General features: G+C 58.2%; 8 protein-coding genes across 8 annotated transcripts; 5 read left to right on the top strand and 3 right to left on the bottom strand.

Annotated features, from left to right (window-relative positions):
• Positions 1-191: 191 nt before the first annotated feature.
• SPBR_06129 (uncharacterized protein) lies at positions 192-1,055 on the bottom strand (the record flags this gene model as incomplete). Its single annotated transcript, XM_040764391.1, has 2 exons — positions 192-937; positions 1,007-1,055. The coding sequence occupies 2 exons, from the start codon at positions 1,053-1,055 to the stop codon at positions 192-194; spliced, it is 795 nt and encodes a 264-aa protein (XP_040622415.1).
• Positions 1,056-3,488: 2,433 nt separating this feature from the next.
• SPBR_06212 (uncharacterized protein) lies at positions 3,489-4,079 on the top strand (the record flags this gene model as incomplete). The annotated part of the gene is made up of 1 exon (XM_040764474.1): positions 3,489-4,079. The coding sequence occupies one exon, from the start codon at positions 3,489-3,491 to the stop codon at positions 4,077-4,079; it is 591 nt and encodes a 196-aa protein (XP_040622416.1).
• Positions 4,080-4,891: 812 nt separating this feature from the next.
• On the top strand, positions 4,892-5,291 carry SPBR_06266 (cell wall biogenesis protein Ecm15; the record flags this gene model as incomplete). Its single annotated transcript, XM_040764528.1, has 2 exons — positions 4,892-4,951; positions 5,019-5,291. The coding sequence occupies 2 exons, from the start codon at positions 4,892-4,894 to the stop codon at positions 5,289-5,291; spliced, it is 333 nt and encodes a 110-aa protein (XP_040622417.1).
• A 330-nt stretch (positions 5,292-5,621) lies between these two features.
• On the bottom strand, positions 5,622-7,200 carry SPBR_05865 (uncharacterized protein; the record flags this gene model as incomplete). Its single annotated transcript, XM_040764128.1, has 3 exons — positions 5,622-5,994; positions 6,101-7,004; positions 7,128-7,200. 3 exons carry the CDS (start codon positions 7,198-7,200, stop codon positions 5,622-5,624), a joined length of 1,350 nt encoding a protein of 449 aa, XP_040622418.1.
• A 754-nt stretch (positions 7,201-7,954) lies between these two features.
• On the top strand, positions 7,955-9,850 carry SPBR_05745 (uncharacterized protein; the record flags this gene model as incomplete). Its single annotated transcript, XM_040764008.1, has 1 exon — positions 7,955-9,850. One exon carries the CDS (start codon positions 7,955-7,957, stop codon positions 9,848-9,850), a length of 1,896 nt encoding a protein of 631 aa, XP_040622419.1.
• A 962-nt stretch (positions 9,851-10,812) lies between these two features.
• Positions 10,813-11,994, top strand: SPBR_05997 (epoxide hydrolase; the record flags this gene model as incomplete). Its single annotated transcript, XM_040764259.1, has 1 exon — positions 10,813-11,994. One exon carries the CDS (start codon positions 10,813-10,815, stop codon positions 11,992-11,994), a length of 1,182 nt encoding a protein of 393 aa, XP_040622420.1.
• A 580-nt stretch (positions 11,995-12,574) lies between these two features.
• SPBR_06201 (uncharacterized protein) lies at positions 12,575-13,207 on the bottom strand (the record flags this gene model as incomplete). Its single annotated transcript, XM_040764463.1, has 2 exons — positions 12,575-12,664; positions 13,052-13,207. The coding sequence occupies 2 exons, from the start codon at positions 13,205-13,207 to the stop codon at positions 12,575-12,577; spliced, it is 246 nt and encodes an 81-aa protein (XP_040622421.1).
• Positions 13,208-14,712: 1,505 nt separating this feature from the next.
• On the top strand, positions 14,713-19,051 carry SPBR_05499 (phospholipid-transporting ATPase; the record flags this gene model as incomplete). The annotated part of the gene is made up of 3 exons (XM_040763763.1): positions 14,713-18,075; positions 18,141-18,808; positions 18,877-19,051. The coding sequence occupies 3 exons, from the start codon at positions 14,713-14,715 to the stop codon at positions 19,049-19,051; spliced, it is 4,206 nt and encodes a 1,401-aa protein (XP_040622422.1).
• Positions 19,052-19,188: the final 137 nt, after the last annotated feature.

Below are 19,188 nucleotides of genomic sequence, written 5' to 3' on the forward strand. Positions count from 1 at the left end.
ATAGAACCAAGCATTCTAGTCATAATCGACGTAATGCTCCAGTATGTGAAGCGGGATATAATACGGGGGAAAAGTCTTATGTACAGAGAGAATAGAGAGAATAGCAAAGGCGCTGGTACAGAGGAAAGACGGCTGGGCAGAGAGGAACACAGGGGCGGGACGGAGGAAAAGGGCAAACGTGATACAAGCGTCTACCGCATCACGGGCGGCCTGGATTCTTTGTTCCACTTGACGCGCGACCGCAGCCACTCGACGGCTTCCCGCACGCCGGTGCCGGTCAGGGCCGACACGGGCAGCACGCGCGAGTCGCGGATGCTCGACGCCTTTTCGCCCTCAAAGACCTTCTTCACCAGCCCCTCCTTGATGCGCACAACCTCCACGCAGTCTTCGCGGTCTTGCTTGTTGGCGAGAATGAGCAGGGGCACGCCCTCGGTGTCCGAATGCTGCAGCACGTCTTCGAGCACGGCACGGCACTCGTCGAGGCGCGTAGCCTCGCCGAGAGGGACGGTCGCGGCCGTCGCCGCCAACGCCGCCGACGACGACGACGACGACGACGCGGAGGCGGAGGCGGAGGCGGGTACCGTCGACGAGGAGGGCGATGCTGCTCCTGCTGCTGCGCCCGTCGATGCGGTGGACACCGCTACGCCGTCGTCCAGCAGGCCGTCGCCAATGTCGGTGCTATCGATGATAAAGACAATGGCGTGGCAGCTCTGGTAGTAGCTCTGCCACAGCTTGCGCAGGCTGAGCTGGCCGCCGACGTCCCAGAGCTTCATGTACATGTCCGGCAGCGTAATGGTCGACACATTCTGGCCGACAGTGGGCACGGTCTGCAGCTTGGGCGGCGCGGCCGGCTGGTCGGGCGAGAAGAGGGCCTTGACCTGCTCGTGGAAGGTGGTCTTGCCGGCATTGTCCAAGCCGAGGAGAATGACCGAGTACTCTGCCTGCGTGAGCGGGGGAAGACTGAAATCAGTAGACTTCTACTCCGATCATCGCTGAAGATACTCACCTTCTTTGCTCGTGGCCAGCATATAGAGGCCCTTGGCCAGGTGGTACATGTCGCACAGGCGGCCCCTGCAGATGCGAAGGGACCAAGGAATGCAGAGAGACGTTTAAGAAAACCAGATAGGGGGCGGTTAAAAGTGTACCGGGTGGCCAGAAGGGCGTCGGTGGGTCGGTGAGTCGGTGTGCCGGTGTGAACGTGTGAACGTGTGCGCAACCAGTGTTTCTGTGTGTTTCTGGCTTTGTGTCGTTGTTGGCAGGTGGAGCTCCGTCCCTGCAAAAGGAGGAGCAACAGCCAGTGCTGTTTGATTGGCGGTTTGCTCAGTGGCATCGAAAGGCTGACAGTGATACGGGGCAGCACCTTCCCAAACGAGCGGCTTCTGGTTTAGCAGACCTGAGCCAGGCCCTGGAAGCTTAGCTGGGCCTGGCCTCGTTCCAGCGCTCTTTCCCCAAGGGCCGTGCTGGGACTGGGCATAGTTCGTCAGCCGCATGGCGCCTCTTGCCGTTTTGAGCATCCATCGTCGTAACTGTCACTCATTGATACGGATAGAGAAAGAAAGCTGTAAACCAATCGCACAAAGGCCACGAGATTTGACATTTTTAAGTTGGTCTGTTACTGGGCAAAGGCAGCACGAGGAAGAGTAACAGTGGCAACAACCGTACGCATTCGGATACAGAGAGAGTGTCCACGCTTCAACACTGACTCCATACTTGTATTCTGTCTGCGCCAAAATGAATCCCATCTATAGAGGAGGGCGAAAAGACGACACAACTACAACATAAGACTCGCATTGTCACAGATACTGCGTATATGCAAAGGAACGATCCCAGGCACGCTGCCCTCGACAAAACGTCGCGTCCATGTGGTCGGCTTCTGTGGCGCCAAGATATGCGCTCATGCCAGGTCGAACGGGGAAGCCGGTATTTGTGTCTTTGTCGGTACTTTAGTAAAAAGGCCGTTCCTGCCCTGTTGGCATCCATTTGCCTCAAGCTCAAACTCTTAGCGTTGGAATTCATCTAAAAGAACTGTGAAAGAAACTGTAAACTCACCCAAGTTCCTCTCGTCCAGCCCTTGTTCTCAGTCAGACACTGCAAATGGAAGCATCTGCTTAGCAACGACTCTCCGATGCCCATCTCAAGGGTCCAACCGTTATCCCCTCTCTCCATCCGCCTGCGGCAATCATCAAGGGCAGGCCGTTGAGCTGTTAGTCTCATACTCAGGGCATTGGTCTCAACAAGAAGTGTGTGTTCTTCCACTCGCGTCTTATCGTATCCATACTTCGTATCAATGGTCCATCCACCAGCTGTGGCGAGCGCTTGATGGTGGTGGGGAGTAGAGAGGATGGTACATACATACATACATACGCATCTCAGAGGCGTCCTGCGCACACTGTGCCACCCACTCTGCCGACACTGTCTTGTCTCGGGGACACTCGACTTCGTCTGAATCTCTCTGAAGCGCCTGTCGACCGTTCTGCCGGCGTCACACCCGATCCACTCGGCTGCACAGAAGTACAAAGAAACCGAGCACCACCTGGTGTTTTGGTGTCCAGTCTCACCTATGAAGCGAGCGACACAGTGTACACACTACGAATATGGGGCAGCTAGATTCCAGATACCTTTAGGCGCATGGCGCGAGCCACGCAAGTTGCCAGCGCCGGCGTAGCCGCTACACAGTACGAAGCGAGGCCGTCGGTGAGCGCCCTTTGGCATGCTATGGCGTGTTTTGGTGCGCCTTGGTGCCTTTTGGTGGCTCTGGCTCGTCGATGGCCGCCTCCTTCTCTCCATTTTGCCTCTTTCCGGTCGTGGAGTCCCCACGTCTTTTCCCAATGGAGAAGGACCTAGGGCGTAATTCGTAGCTCGTTTCTCGAATGCGTGGGCTCTGGCCGGCGGTCCGTCCGAACAAGCGTGGGCGAAACTGGACCAAGATCGAGGAAAGAGCGTTGGGACAGAGGCCGAAGGAAAGTGCAAACCGTAAAACGATAGGAACTAAGACGGCGGGCAAGAGCAAGGGTGCAATTGTAGCACGCTCTTTCCTTTTTCTTCAAAACGATTCCTCCTTTTCCATCACATTTATATCCCAGACCTGCCCCATTTCCTGTCGTGCCGCAGATCGATCCAGATCTTGATTCTCTTCCGTCCCGAGCCTCCGAAGTCACATCAAGTCCTTGCAAGGTCTCACATATTGTCTTCGAGAGTCCGGACAGCACATAGGGGACCCGCGGCTGGTGTTATACAAGCGGCTTCCTTTTCTTTCGATGATCGTTCTTTTTCCTTTCTTCTTTTGGAAATACCACTTTTCTTTGTTGATTACAATTGCCTTTGTTTTGCCGTCATCATACGCAGTCGACATCGAACAATAAGCGACCATCGGCGATCAGCTCGGCCATATTTCTTCGTCTTTTCCTCCACACGTCGTTCAAATTCCGTTTTCCTTTCCTCTCCTCTCCTCTCCTCTCCTCTCCTCTCCTCTCCTCTTCTCTTTCACCATGACTTTCAGAGAGCGCTGGAGCCGCGTGGTCCGCAAGTCTGGATCAACCTCCACTATGGCCAGCAACGACACCAGTGTTTCCTCGTCTGGCAGGAGCTTTTTGGGCCGGACGTTTGGCATGCGCAGCAGCAAGACACCCTCCAGCACCGCCAACACGTCCCTTTCTAGCTCCAGCGGACGGGGCCTCGGAAGCAGAGGCAGCTCCTCCACCAAGGGCGTCAGGACCCTGCCCGGCGCTGTTGGTGCCGCTGCTTCTTCTTCGTCTTCTACTTCGTCCTCCTCCGGTAACAGAGACATCCAGCATAGCATCGGCAGCACGATTGACGCGGCTCTTGGCGGCCGGAGCAAAAAGTGCAACAAAATGCCGACGCTGGAGGACCACCACGACGAATCGTACGTGACCGACAACGAGACTGATTTCTACGACGGCGGCGACCTGCACTACAGCAACATGACCGAGGCGCAGCGGCACCAAGCCCGCCTCAACGCCTACCGCATCAAGTTTGGTGCGTCCCGGCCGTGGCGCGGCAGTTTCGACGAGATCAGCCCGTGCAACTCGCGCCGGGCCAGCCTGGACATGGGCCCTTGAGCGTTGCGTGGTTTGGGGACGTGAAGGCTGTGGAGGGTTCGGACAGACACGGCGGCGCCTTCTTGTGCACCCCATCACGTCGACCCATTCAGCCATTCAATCCTGTTGCCAAACGAAAGAAAAAAAAGCGACACGCGCCGCCGCTATTGCGGCTGATCTTCCTTGCATATCGTGTTCTTCGGCGAGCACTTTGCATTTTGCGCCGAGCCGAGAAAAGGCTTGATGACGACGTCAAGCCGGCCCGTGTTCGTTCCTCCACTATAGAACGACCGGGCACTTCAGAGCCGCGTCGAGTGGCTGCGAGCGGGGTGACCTCAGGGAATAAGGGTGACATGAAGGACCAGAATATTCCGGATATTTTAACGATGTATCTGTACCAGGTCATGACTATGTCATTCATGCCAGAAGATATTTAAGCAATCTGAGGCCTCAGACAGTTATTTAAACTGGTTCGAAAAACGGGATGATCGAACAGTACCAAAGTATTTCAAAAATTCAGAGCTCTTATAATTGGAAACAATTCCCGAAATCTTTTCTTCCGTATTTAAACGTATTCGAAAGAAAAGCCATTGCAATCTCACACGGTCCATCCACTTGGATACGTTTTGGAGAGTGGGTGACCACGCTAAATGCCTAGACGCCACATCTGAGTAAATTTCTCCGACGACCGGGGACCGTTCCCAGTCCACCAGGAACCTGCACGACCCGGTCAAACCATGTTTCTGGCACGCTGCCGGCTCCTACAAACGCACTTTGCTGCTTCTTCTCCTTATACTACTTCTTTTCTCACCAAGAACGCACGTTCTCTCGCCATGGACTACTCGGCTGTTCCCACGCCCGTCGCCTGCTATGCCGACTTTTGTCTGATTCCGGTGCGTCCCTGCAAGGTTGAGCGTCTCCGCGAAGTAGCTACTGATTTTTTGACTGCCTCTTTGACAGGTCGGCACCGGCAACGTCTCTGTGGCCGAGGACGTGGCGGAGGTCCAGCGGCTGCTGCAGGCCTCGGGCCTGACGGTGACGATGCACGCCAGCGGCACGACGGTGGAGGGCAGCTGGGACGACGTGATGCGGGTGGTTGGGCAGGCGCACACCGTGGTGCACCAGCGCGGCGTGCTGCGGGTGCAGAGCTCGATGCGCGTGGGGACGCGGACGGACAAGAAGCAGACGGCGGCCGACAAGGTGAAGCGCGTGCAGGACATCCTGAAGGAGTAGAAGGAGTAGACGGGACAGTGTGGGCATTTTATAACCAGTTTATTCTTTTTTTTTTCTTCCCGGATGCTCTCTCTTCCAAGAAGGGCAAGACTACAAGATTAAGGTAGTCCAAATCCGATACACAAACGACCAAAACAAAAGTAATACACATCAAAAGAACAGCCTTCCGTGCCTTTACTCTCACTGTTCCTGATTGCTCCCCACGATATAAACACCGGCTCTTTTCCACCCACTCCGTAAGCGCCCTGAACGTCTGTGCAAAGCACAGATGGTGTCCAGTCGAAACGCAACCCCACGCCGAAGCCTTTTAAGGATGCTTGCTCTCTCAGTCTACCCGCGGACCGTCGACTTCTTGGCCGCCTTGCGCAGCTCCTTCTCGCGCTCGCGCTCGAGGTACTTCTTCTGGGCCTTGGCGTCGAGGGCGTTCAGCTCGGCATCGCGCTTCTGCTTGCGCAGCCGCTCGCGCTCCAGAGCACGCTCCTCGGCCTTTTCCTCCTCGTCAGCCTTGCGGATCTGCTTGGAAATCTCGTCGCGGGTGTTCTTGATCTTGCGCAGGACCTCGGCGCGCAGGTGCGCGGCCTGCACCAAGACGTCGGCGGAGCGCACAAAGTACGAGTAGATGGGCAGGAGGGGCTCGTAGTCGTTGTTCGAGGGCAGGCGGTACTTGAGGAAAACGCGCTTCCGGGGGGCGGTCTCGTCCAGGCTAGAAACGTTGTTAGCAGCCACAAAAAAACAGAAAACAACTGAAAAGAACAGAAAAAAAAAGAAAGAAAAGGACATGGAACTTGACTGGAACGAGGGCAACGCACGTAGTCGGCTTTTCAATGGGCTGGTCCGAGATGATGAGGTAGTCGAGGTTCTCGCCGGCAGCCTCGGCGGCCTTGATGAGCTCCGGGGTGAGCAGGGCCTCGGTGATCTCGGCGCTCTCGCTCATGACCGTCAGCCAGGGAGGCAGCTTGGCGTGGTCCTTGGTGAAGGTGATGGACACGTCGAAGCGCTCGTCGCGCACGTTCTTCATGCGGTCCTTGTTGACAATGGCCCAGACAAAGCCGTCGTAGCCGCTCTTGTAGGTGCCGGCGCTCACGCCAGCCACCGTCAGCGCCTCTTTGCCGTCAAAGGGGTACAGGATGGCCTCGAGCGTGTCCGAGGGGGCGGGCTGGCTCTCCAGGAAAAACGACACAATGTACTCGGCAACGATGACAAACGGGTTGAAGCGCTTGATCAGCTTGAGCTTGGTGTCGACAAAGGCCACGTTCTGGCGACCCGACGCGTACGCCGCAAACTCAAACAGCGAGTTCTCCTTGACCAGCGTCGACGGGTCGGCCGACGTCGTGGCGCTGGCCAGCGCATCGAGCGCGGCACCCTGGTCCTCCTGGGCCGCCACCGACGCGGGCACGCGACCAAAGCCAACGAGCGCAAACTCGCCCGCCAGCAGCTTGGCGTGCGCCGCGGCCCAGGCGCGGGCTTTGCTGCGGTTGAGGCGCGTGCCGATAAAGTGCACGACGAGCACAATGGCCATCAGCCCAAAGATGATGCCCTCGATCTTGAAGTCGCTCAGCGAGTACCGCTCGTGCACGTTGTACCACTTTGTGTAGGGGCGGGCCGTGACCGCCGGGGCGGCCGCACCAGCACCAGCACCAGCACCAGCAGCGGCGCCGGCAGCAGCGAAAGCATCGGGAGCCGGGTCGGGGACGCCTGCGAAGTCGGCAAAGTCTGGACACGAAATGCTGTGAGCGGAATGTCGCGCGCGATACACGGGGCTCCTTTCCTGTGGGCTCTCTCCCCGGTCTGCACCTCCCTTCTCTCCCCTATTTTATTCTCGGCTGCAAAACATACCCGCATCGCCAGAGGCAATTGGCTTCTCAGCGGCCTTGCCGCCGCCAAAGAAGCTGTTGAGAACCTGCGCCATGATGAATTCGCGGTGTGGATGGCGATGGATGGGGAAAAGGTCGTCGTCGACGGGGATGGAGGAGAAAAGGAGCTCGGGGAAAGCGAGAGGCGAGCTTCCCACTGATCAAACGAAAGACGACGCCGGAGCAATACTGACTGGGGTGAAGGGCACGCTGGGGCTGGACTCGATCTGGATTGGCTCAGATTGCTTCGTGTGCGTCCGTTGTGGAATTTCGAAATTGGCGTGGTTCCCAAGGCTTCGACCAATTTCTCTGGCGATTTGTCGGCCCTTTTAGCGCATCTCTGGCCTGCTCATTGTGCACTTTACGGGGGAAGGAGCACCAAGCCGTTCGCTGGAACCACCGACCCACTGGGACCTTCCCTCTTCAGTTTGCTGTTCAGTCGGTTTCGTGTCCTGCGCCTTCCCCAATCGATTGCCCCTAAGCTCCACTAGCGTCACAAATATGATCCTGCCATTGTGGGCGCCGCCATGTGCTGGAAGTGTGTGGAGCGGTAATAAGTGGGGCATCTCGAGGCTGCTACTCACTAGGGAAGTAGCAAAGGTTGGGGTTGCCCTTGACAACTTGGAGCTGTTTGGTCGGTGCTTCTTGCCGCGAAAATGCAACTATTCACAGCTGGAACGTCCGATGAAAATACTCGCCGCGGCGGTAGTCACAATCTAGAAACTGGTAGACTCAAACTGCAAACGACGCGTGTTGGACCGGCAAGCTCTCGAGAATGGCCATTTTATGACACGAAGCCCATCGCACACCATGTCGCGCACATCGACTACACGCAGCTACGGCGGTCGGAGAACAACGGCGGGCAGTCGGACGAAGCCGATGCTATTCCAGACGGAATTGCCCATCAGCCCGACAGACAGATGGCGTCGGAAGCTGTTTCCGCCCAAGATCGACCTCGTTGGCGTTGATGACCTCACGGAGCAGCTGACGTTTGTGTCGCTCGACGATGCACTCACGCTGGACCACTTCGACGTTGCGCCGCCAGACGACATTGTCTTGGAGGCGAAAGAGGAGCGGGTGCCGGTGACGGATAATCTATCATTGCAAGAAAATACGACGCCGGCGAGGACGGAGGATACGGAAACGACAGAGAAGGAGCCTACAGAAGAGGCGGTGCCCGTCGACGAACCGCCGTCAGTCGACGTGTCGAGACACGATGACCCAACACAAACAACGGATGAAAGCCATGCACCACCTGTCAGACGCTTGGACGACCACATCGATGGCCACCACCCTGACGACTCGCTGCTCGACGACTCCTACTACCACGAAGACAGCATCGACTCTGGTCTGCGCGTGCTCACCTGGGCCGACTTGTGTCCGCCGGGCGACCGCATCGAGAAGATCGCCGAAGCCTCCTACGCAGAAGTGTACCGCGTCACCAACGAGCGCGGCACAAGCATTATCAAAACCATCCGACTGGCGTCGCCCATCAAGGCGCAGACCAAGGCCCAGGTACGGTCGGGGCTGGTCGACGAAGAGCCGCACGACGAAGAGGACCTGCGCGGCGAGCTGACCATCTCCGAGTGGCTGGCCGACATTCCCGGGTTTGTCGTGTACAAGGAACGCTACATTGTGCGGGGCCGCGCCCCCAAGGACCTGCTCGAGACGCACCAGACGTTCCACCGGCGCGCCAAGCGTCAGGACCCCGACCGCCTGCAGTTTTACCCGTCGCCGAGCCGCTACCTCGACGACACGCGGTTTCTCGTGATTGAACTGGGCGATGCGGGCCGGGCACTCGAAGACACGACGCTGGACTCGGTGTCGCAACTGTGGGATGTGTTTTTGCACGTCGCCATCGCCCTGGCACGAGCGGAAGACCAGATCAACTTTGAGCACCGCGATCTACATGAGGGAAACCTCTGTGTGCGACAAGTCTCGCCGCCGCGCTGCAAGGACGATGCGGACGACTCGCCCGTTGTCTTTGGCTTTTCAGGGCTCGACATTACGATTCTGGACTATGGCCTGTCGCGCGGCGAGGACGTGGACGACGACGAGCGGAGCGAGCCCATCGCCTGCGACCTCGAAAAGGACCTGAGCCTGTTCACGAGCACCCATGCCGAGCAGTGCAAGGTGTACCGGCAGATGCGCTCACACCTCCTTAAAGGCGACCGTGTGCACCTGCCGCCGGACTGCCACGGCACGCCCTACGATGCCGGGCCGGACGGCGCGCCCATCTCGTGGAAGGACTACCATCCCTACACGAACGTCCTGTGGCTGGCGTACCTATATGGGTACCTGGTGCGCCATTACTGCGGCGACAAGTCCGAGCTGGCCGCCTTTCGCCGGGCCACACGCGAGCTGTGGCTGCACTTGAGTCCCGACGCGCCGCCGGCTGTGCCGTCGTTCCCGAGCGCGACGGACATTGTGCGCTTCGCCGTCGAGGCCGGCTGGCTGACGGAGGCGCAATTGATTGGCGGTGGCGGCGGCGGCGTCAGCACGGAGGACAGCTTCTTCAGTCGGCGTGACCGGACGGGGTGTACGACGGTGGACATTTCCCTGCTTCTCAGTGAAGGCTTGGCGGCGGACGAGAGCACATGCGGCGGCAGCGAGAGTATTATTGAGGCTCAAATTGTTGAGCGTGACGAACTGGAGCCCAGACGGTCGCCGCGTCGACGGCGGCCGGTCGTGCGGTATGGTGATTAGACGGGTGTTTCTGTGATGCGATGTGATGTCAGGAGGTCTTGTTCTTCTGCCGGTTTGCGTTTCGAGGCGTATGTGGATCTTCATACATAGACGGCGGCCTGAACGACTGCTCATTGGGATGGCATAGTTGGTTAGCAAGCATAGCGTTTGTTTATTCTATTGACTCGTCTGTCTTTTCCCTTTATTATTGCTTCGTTTTTTGTCTTCTTCCTTTTTGTTCTCCACCCTTGTCAGTTGTGTTCGTTTGACGTCTCCCTTCCTCTCTTCCTTGATTTCCACTGTGAAAGGACTCGGCATTATCCAATGTATTTTCGAGAAACGGACCTCTTCTTGCAGAAATGCCGTCTTATCATTATGGCATGGAGCTGAAAGCACGATACGCCGCCGACGCCATAACCATGACGTGTGCCCCGCAGCGGCCCCCGCCAGAGGATGCCGAGGCAGCGAGGTTTCTGTTTCAGCGCCGAACAATAGCGCTGCCCACTAACAAGCGCTCCACGCAGCTTCTTTGCCTTCACCCAACATCCAACCCATCGCGAAACATCTCATAACTCGTGAGCATAACGCCCACTTCATTCGACCCCCGGGACGGATATCACCTTGTTTGGCATAACCGCACTATTTCGAGAAGCTCCACGACGTGCAGAGCCCCACTTTTGAAGCTCCCTTGGCAAATAAGTTATAACTCGGAAGCCTCCATTGATTTGGAACGCAGAAGGTCAAAGAACAGAACTGCCCCGGAGATTCTGCGATATTTGTTTTACTTGTCTTTTTGTGACAAGAACAACCGAGAAGCTGAGACGACTAGATGACTATACGGTGACAAATATACCAAGCTATCTGGTAGCTCTACCTTGAACATCGCCAAACTTCCTTGAAGCTCTTTCTTCTCTTTTCCTTACTTCTTTTTCGTCTTTCACTTCACTGCTTTGCTTCACCCAACACTCCTCACAGCCGTCACAATGGCGTCCAAGCTCACTCCTGACGACGCGCGCGTCACCCACCACACGGCCCCCATCCGTGGCAAGACCTACCACTACATCGTCGCCGTTCCGCCCGCCGGCCAGACCGCCAAGGGGACCATCATTCTCATCCACGGCTTTCCCGACCTCGGCTTCGGCTGGCGCAACCAGATCCCAGTTCTCGCCGAGCAGCTCGGCCTCCAGGTCATTGTGCCCGACATGCTCGGCTACGGCCAGACGGACGCTCCCCACGAGCCCGCCCCGTACGCCTACAAGAGCGTCTGTGAAGACCTTGTGGCCATCGTCGACCATGTCGGCGTTGTTGGTGGCAGTGGTGGTGGTGGTGGTGGTGGTGGCGGCCCGGCCGGCGAGGCCGACGAGAGCAAGCGCTTCTTTGTCGGCGGCCACGACTGGGGCGGTGCCGTTGCCTGGCGCATGGCCCTCTGGCACCCTGACCGTCTGCGCGGCGTCTTCAGCGTCTGCACGCCGTACTTTGCGCCCTCCAAGAACCCCTTCTTGCCGCTCGACGACATGGCCAAGCTGCTGCCCAACTTTGGCTACCAGAAGCAGTTTGCCGGCGACGAGCTCTGGCGCTTCATTGACGCCGAGCCGCAGCGCGTGCGCCAGTTCTTGCAGACCATGTACGGCGGCAAAGCGACGCTGTCGGAGGCCGACGTCGCCGCCAAGAAGAGCCCGTACCTCTTTGACACCACCAACGGCGTGCACATGGACCGCATCGCCGGTGTCGGCCCCACGCCGCTGCTCAACGAGGCCGAGATTGAGTACTATGCCAAGGAGTATGCCCGCCACGGCCTGCGCGGCCCCACCAACTGGTACCGCACACTCAAGTACAACTACGACGACGAGCGCGAGATTGTCGGCAGCGACGACGACGACGACGACGACGACGACGACGACGACGACGACGACGACGACGCGGACGCTTATAAGAGGAAATCCCGCTCCGTGATCCGCGTGCCCTCACTGATGTTGGCCGCCACCAACGACCAGGCACTGCCGCCGATTCTGAGTGAGCAGATGGGCAGGCACTTTACCAATCTGACCAAGTCCCAAGTGCCTGGTGGCCACTGGGTGCTATGGCAGTCGGCGGCAGCAGTCAACGAGCATATCAAGAACTTTTTGGCCCCGCTGCTGAACGGCACGACAAAGGCGGCTCTGTAGGGGAGCTGAAGGAGGGACGTGCGAGGCACAACTCAGACAACCGGATGATGGTGATGACGAGCAAAAATGGAATATCGCCGAGTTGAATTGGTTCAGGGTTGATTGTCATGAATGTTAATGCTATTCTCACCGGCTTTGTTATCGTGGTCGCTTTTCCTGTGGGCTGCTTTCTGTATTTATGTATGTCGCCGCCGCGTGCGATCACGTATCCATGATTCCAAACTCTCTCGAACCTTAAGATGCTCCCACTTCACCTCGTGTTGAAAGCAGTAATATGAAGGCTATGTTCAAGGCTGGCGACAACCCAGTTGTGCACCGGGCTTTCTATTGTCGATTAGACAAAGGGAACATTGTCTTTAATGCTGCATCTGTCGGCTGCATGGCCCTTGTCCCACATTTGTCCGTGAGATACAAACGTGGCAGACGACGCGCTGTGGTTCATACGGTGCAACGGCCGGTGCAGAAGGGTTCGAGTGGTCTCGGAGGACCTGAACATAGCCGTGACGTTGTTGATAAGACTAAGAGACCCCGGCTCGGGCTTAAGTCTCGTGTTGGATCGTCGTTATCCCACGTCAAGACCTCATTTCAGAGTGAACTTCTGTCCTGTGACCGACGGTGCCGACGATTTGGCCTTTTTGTTTGGCTTGCCACACATGGCGCATACTGTTTTCTGTGAGCTGGTGAAGTCGTCAATGCAAAAAAGGCCAATCAAGCTCACCATCTTCTTTGTATGAACACTGCAACAAGTTAGAAGTCGATCCACAACAAATGAGGGCGGCTCTTGGCGAGACAACTCACATTGTGGCAGTACTTGTGCCCTTGCGCAACTTTGACTTTGCACTTGTCGCAGGAACTGGAAGGGCGGTCAGACAGGCGGTTCAGATGCATTTGTTGCGCGGCAGCAGATGGAACTCCGTAAGGCTGGGCTAAACCTCACCTCGAGTATTGCGCGTATGGATTCTTGGCAGCTTTTGAAGTCAATTTGCTCTACTCCGTGTTAGTTGCAACACGAGTCCACAGCACATCACAGTACAGCACACAGGACACAGCAGCTCACCTTGCCAATGCCGTTCTGGCCCAGCGTGGCCGACTTCTTAGCGCCACTGGCCGAAGACGAGGCTGGTGACCCATAGTACATGTCATTCTTCTTCTTGACGCCGGGCGTGGCCAGCGACGTCCCAGTGACGAGCTTGGCACACTTGCTGCAGACCATGGTGGCCAGGTGGATGTGTGTGTGTAAATAAAATGGCCGTAGGATGCGTCTAGGTTGCTTGCTGCGTCGTGAATGATTGCGTTGTATCCCGACGGTGCAGATGCGATGAAAACATAAAGTTATATAGTGGGTGTTGGGGAGACTTGATGTGCGCTGTTGTTCATCTCAACTCTCAGTTGGATGCTTAAGAAGTTGAGGTTACCACTGTTGATGCACTGTACTGTGGCTGGAGTGTGGCGTAAATGCTGGCGAATTTTAGCAGGTCGCCCCTCCCCTGCTGCCAAAGTGCCAAGCAGCCAAAGTTGTCAGGGGCCCTGCCTCTTTCCTTTTTTATGGAGCACATCTGAGACACGAAGCATCCGCAACGGTCGAGCCTTCCCATGCTTCGGCTTCTGGAGTCGATTTCACCTTCCGTGTTTCTGCAATCGAATTGCCGTGGCTCGTAGAAGGCGCGCCAGGCACGCTGTAAGGAAACACGGGACATTGGACGGAGTACGTCGTAATTGCGTCGCAGTTTGTGCCGTAGCGAGGCTGTGGTGCTCCTTCTTGCGCCGTGCATCGTGCGCCGCACTTTCCTCGAGCTCACGTATTCATATGACGAAAGGGGGCTACACTGAGAGGGATTTCCTTGGCGCGCGTCTCCTCTCATCGCACCTGCTGCGGGCCAAATACGAGGCAAGAGAGACGGCCAAAAAAAGAAATAAGAAACGATGGACGAAGGAAAAGGTAAAACAGGAAGCCGCGCCCTGGCCGTCAGACTGCTCCTGCTGGTGAGCCCCTTTGCGGCACCCACTACTGCAGCCAATAGGACGCGGCGTTTGTTTCAGGGAGGCGGAAACGCGCAGTTGAATGGGGCACAATGGGGTCGCTCTTGCCTCTGCTGTAATACGATATAATTATTCTGTACAGAGGATTACAGCGCTGACCAGTCGCTACTCCACTATCGAAGTTGCCCAGCTGCAGCGACAAGGCCGCCTAAAGACAGGAAGGGGCAGGGGAGGATGATTAAAAATAATAGCATCTTTAATACCTAAAATCCCACACCACCAATTACGTCCCCAAAGTGGCTGTGCCAGTGGGCCAAAGGCCAATTGCTCTAGGCAGATCTCCAGGGGCCCAGCCCAGACTAAAGAGCAGGAGCAACCGCTGCCAAAACGAACGTGGCAGTCGCCTCGTCACCAAACACGGGAAACACAGCCAGAAACACGGGCAAAAGCCAAAAGCAGCCAACCTCAAACCAACCTCAACCAAACAGCCACATCACCACACCGACGCCCTGCATCCATCACGACGTCGAATTCGACAAGCGCGACACGCACTGCTCTCTCTCCCCATCAAACACCCATTCTTCGTGCCGTCCCTGTGCGTCCATGATCGCTCCGCTGCTGCCGTAGTCTTCCGCACGACGGGAACTTCTCCCCTTTTGAAGCAGCTGTTGACTGGCTTCGCTTTTTGCGATAACCACGTTCCTCACCCTCTTCTCGTATTCCCTTCGATCCATCTGAATGACAGGGCGACCACCACCGCCCCCGTCGGGTGGCTACGGAGGCGCGCGCAACAACGACCTGCTGCTCGACCTTGACGACCAACCCGTCTACGGCGGCGGCCAGCGCTCTGACCTCAACGACGACGACCTCATGCGCACCTACACGCTCGACCAGGACGAGACCCTCCCTACACGGCCCTCTGTGTCCTACGACGACTTTGTCGGCGCCGGCGAGACCACACACCCCTCCGTCAAAACGAGTCGCGGCGGCGCCAATGCCTTCTCGTCTGCCGCGGCCGGCGGTGGCAGCAGTGCCTCCCGAGGCGGGAACAGCAGCGGCGCCGGCGCCTACGACTCCTCCTATGCCTCTTCGTCCTCTGCGCGGCCTGGCGGCCCCTACTTTACCGAGGCCGACCGACAGTACAGCCAGACATCGGGCCTCGGCAACTACCAACGGTACGCCGACGACTTTGACGACTACCCAGAAGATGGCCAGTCCTACTACCACCAGGGCGGCCGCATCAACTCGGGCGACTCGCCGGGCCACGCCAATGCTCGCAACCGCAACAGTGTTCTCGGCCTCGGCGGCGGCCTGCTCGGCCGCGCCAAGAACATGTTCGGCCTGGGACAGGCCGGTTATTCCGAGATGGATCTGCCTCTGACGGAATCGGCCGCGGGACCCGCAGGGCAGCGTTCAGGTGGCAGCGGTGGAGGTGGAGGCGGTGGAGGTCTGGCACCGGGAGGCGATGGCCGGCGGCAGAAGAAGTCGTTCGACATGGGCAACTTCAAGTTCGGCTTCGGCCGCAACAAGGTCGACCCGGCCACGCTGGGCCCGCGCATCATCCACCTCAACAACCCGCCCTCCAACGCCGCCAACAAGTACGTCGACAACCACGTGTCGACTGCCAAGTACAACATCATCACCTTCCTGCCCAAGTTCTTGTTTGAGCAGTTCTCCAAATACGCCAACATCTTCTTCTTGTTTACTGCCGCCCTCCAGCAAATCCCCAACCTCTCGCCCACCAACCAGTACACCACCATCGGCCCCCTCATCGTCGTGCTGCTCGTGTCGGCCGGCAAGGAGTTGGTCGAAGACTACCGCCGCAAACAGGCCGATCGCGCGCTCAATATGTCCAAGGCGCGCGTATTGCGCGGGTCGTCGTTTGAGGAGACCAAGTGGATCAACGTCGCCGTCGGCGACATTGTCCGTGTCGAGTCCGAAGAGCCGTTCCCTGCGGATCTGGTGCTGCTGGCGAGTTCCGAGCCCGAGGGTCTTTGTTATATCGAAACCGCGAACCTCGACGGCGAAACAAACCTCAAGATCAAGCAGGGTCTGCCCGAGACGGCGACCCTCGTCAGCTCCAGTGACCTGAGTCGCCTCGGCGGTCGCATCCGCTCCGAGCAGCCCAACAGCAGCCTGTACACGTATGAGGCTACCCTGACGATGCAAGCCGGCGGCGGCGAGAAGGAACTGCCGCTCAACCCCGAGCAGCTGCTGCTGCGTGGCGCCACGCTGCGCAACACACCCTGGATCCACGGCGTGGTCGTCTTCACGGGCCACGAGACAAAGCTGATGCGCAACGCCACGGCCGCGCCCATTAAGCGCACCAAGGTGGAGCGTCAGCTCAACATGCTGGTCCTCTTGCTCATCGCCGTCCTTTTGGCGCTCAGCATTATTTGCACCGTCGGCGACCTGGTGTGGCGTAACAAGAGCGGCAAGTCGCTCGACTATTTGTATTTGGCCAAGACCGACTCGGCCGGCTCGGCCGTTTCGACCTTCTTCAAGGACATGGTCACGTACTGGGTGCTTTTCTCGGCGCTCGTGCCCATTTCGCTGTTCGTGACGATCGAGCTCGTCAAGTACTGGCACGCCATCCTCATCAACGACGACCTGGACATGTACTACGACAAGACGGACACGCCCGCCAACTGCCGCACGTCCAGTCTGGTCGAAGAGCTGGGCATGGTCGAGTACGTCTTCTCAGACAAGACGGGCACGCTGACGTGCAACATGATGGAGTTCCGGCAGTGCTCGATCGCCGGCATCATGTACGCCGAAGACGTGCCCGAGGACCGGCGCGCGACGGTGCAGGACGGCGTCGAGGTGGGCGTGCACGACTTCAAGCAGCTGCGCCAGAACCTCAAGACGCACGAGTCGGCCGGTGCCATTGACCAGTTTTTGAGCCTGCTGGCCACATGCCACACCGTCATTCCCGAGCAAAAGGGCGGCGAGATCAAGTACCAGGCGGCATCACCCGACGAGGGCGCCCTGGTGGATGGCGCCGTGACGCTTGGCTATCGGTTCACGGCGCGCAAGCCGCGCACGGTCATCATCGAAGCCAACGGCGTCGAGCAGCAGTACGAGCTGCTGGCCGTGTGCGAGTTCAACTCGACGCGCAAGCGCATGTCGTCCATCTACCGGTGCCCCGACGGCAAGATCCGCTGCTACTGCAAGGGCGCCGACACGGTGATTCTGGAGCGGCTGAACGACGACAACCCACACGTCGAGGCGACGCTGCGCCATCTCGAGGAGTATGCCTCCGAGGGCCTGCGCACGCTGTGTTTGGCGGTGCGCGAGGTGCCGGAGCACGAGTTCCAAGAGTGGCTGGGCGTCTTTGAAGCGGCCGGGACGACGATTGGCGGCAACCGCGCCGACGAGCTCGACAAGGCGGCGGAGCTGATTGAGCACGACTTTTACCTGCTGGGCGCGACCGCCATCGAAGACAAGCTGCAGGACGGGGTGCCCGAGACGATCCACACGCTGCAGCAGGCGGGCATCAAGGTGTGGGTGCTGACGGGCGACCGGCAGGAGACGGCCATCAACATTGGCATGAGCTGCAAGCTGCTGAGCGAGGACATGATGCTGCTGATTGTCAACGAAGAGACGGCGGCCGCGACGCGCGACAACCTGCAGAAGAAGCTCGACGCGATCCGCACGCAGGGCGAGGGGCTGGCCATTGAGATGGACAACCTGGCGCTGGTGATTGACGGCAAGTCGCTGACGTTTGCGCTCGAAAAGGACCTGGAGCGGCTGTTTTTGGAGCTGGCCATTATGTGCAAGGCGGTCATCTGCTGCCGCGTGTCGCCGCTGCAGAAGGCGCTGGTGGTCAAGCTTGTGAAGCGCTACCAGAAGCAGTCGATCCTGCTGGCGATTGGCGACGGCGCCAACGACGTGTCGATGATCCAGGCCGCGCACATTGGCGTGGGCATCAGCGGCATGGAGGGTCTGCAGGCGGCGCGGAGTGCCGACGTGTCGATTGGGCAGTTCCGGTACCTGCGCAAGCTTCTGCTGGTGCACGGCGCGTGGAGCTACCACCGGGTCAGCAAGGCGATTCTGTACTCGTTCTACAAGAATATGACGCTGTACCTGACGCAGTTTTGGGTAGGTTTCCGTCACCATTCTTTCTTCCTCTTTTTTTTTTTTTTTGCCTCCCACTGACAGTCTAGTACACCTTCCAAAATGTCTTCTCCGGCCAAGTCATCTACGAGTCGTGGACGCTGTCGTTCTACAACGTGTTCTATACGGTGCTGCCGCCGCTGGCGATGGGCATCCTGGACCAGTTTATCTCGGCACGCCTTCTCGACCGCTACCCACAGCTGTATGGCCTGGGCCAGCGCAACGAGTTATTCAGGATCAAGATCTTTATCGGCTGGATCCTGACGGCCACGTACCACTCGATTGTGCTGTACGTCTTTGGCGAGCTCTTCTGGTACGACGACCGTATGCTCAGCAACGGCCAGACGGGCGGGCACTGGGTGTGGGGCACGGCGCTGTACGGCGCGGTGCTGTTGACGGTGCTGGGCAAGGCGGCACTGGTCACGAACAACTGGACCAAGTACCACATCATTGCCATTCCCGGCAGCATGGCCATCTGGCTGGGGTTTATTGCCGTGTACGGCACCGTGGCGCCGCTGATCCGCATCTCGACCGAGTACGAGGGCGTGGTGCCGCGGCTCTACTCGAGCGCCGTGTTCTGGCTGCAGATGTTCGTGCTGGCGATCATGTGTCTGTTGCGCGACTTTGCGTGGAAGTACGCCAAGCGCATGTACCGTCCGGAGACGTACCACCACATCCAGGAAATTCAGAAATACAACATCCAGGACTACCGGCCGAGGTATGGTCTTCCGGTCTATCCCCCCGCCCCCCCAAATTGTTGTCGAGCCATTGTCGCTAACTGTCTAGAATGGAACAATTCCAAAAGGCGATCCGCAAGGTGCGGCAGGTGCAGCGGATGCGCAAGCAGCGCGGTTACGCCTTCTCGCAAGCAGACGAGAGCCAGACGCGCGTGCTGCAGGCGTACGATACCACCCAAGTGCGTGGTCGGTACGGCGAGATGGCGTCGTCGCGGACGCAGTAAGGGCGACGGGTGTGGAGAAGAAAAAGATCGCGAGGAGGCAGAGGGAAAATATATGCGAGAAGAGAGGCCGCCAAAGCATGGCCGCGCGTGTGGAGGCGGCGTGGAATCTAGGGCGTCGGTGTACCAAAGTTATTTTA

Source organism: Sporothrix brasiliensis (genome assembly GCF_000820605.1).
Source record: "Sporothrix brasiliensis 5110 chromosome Unknown Cont15, whole genome shotgun sequence".
In the NCBI taxonomy this organism is placed as follows: Eukaryota; Fungi; Ascomycota; class Sordariomycetes; order Ophiostomatales; family Ophiostomataceae; genus Sporothrix; species Sporothrix brasiliensis.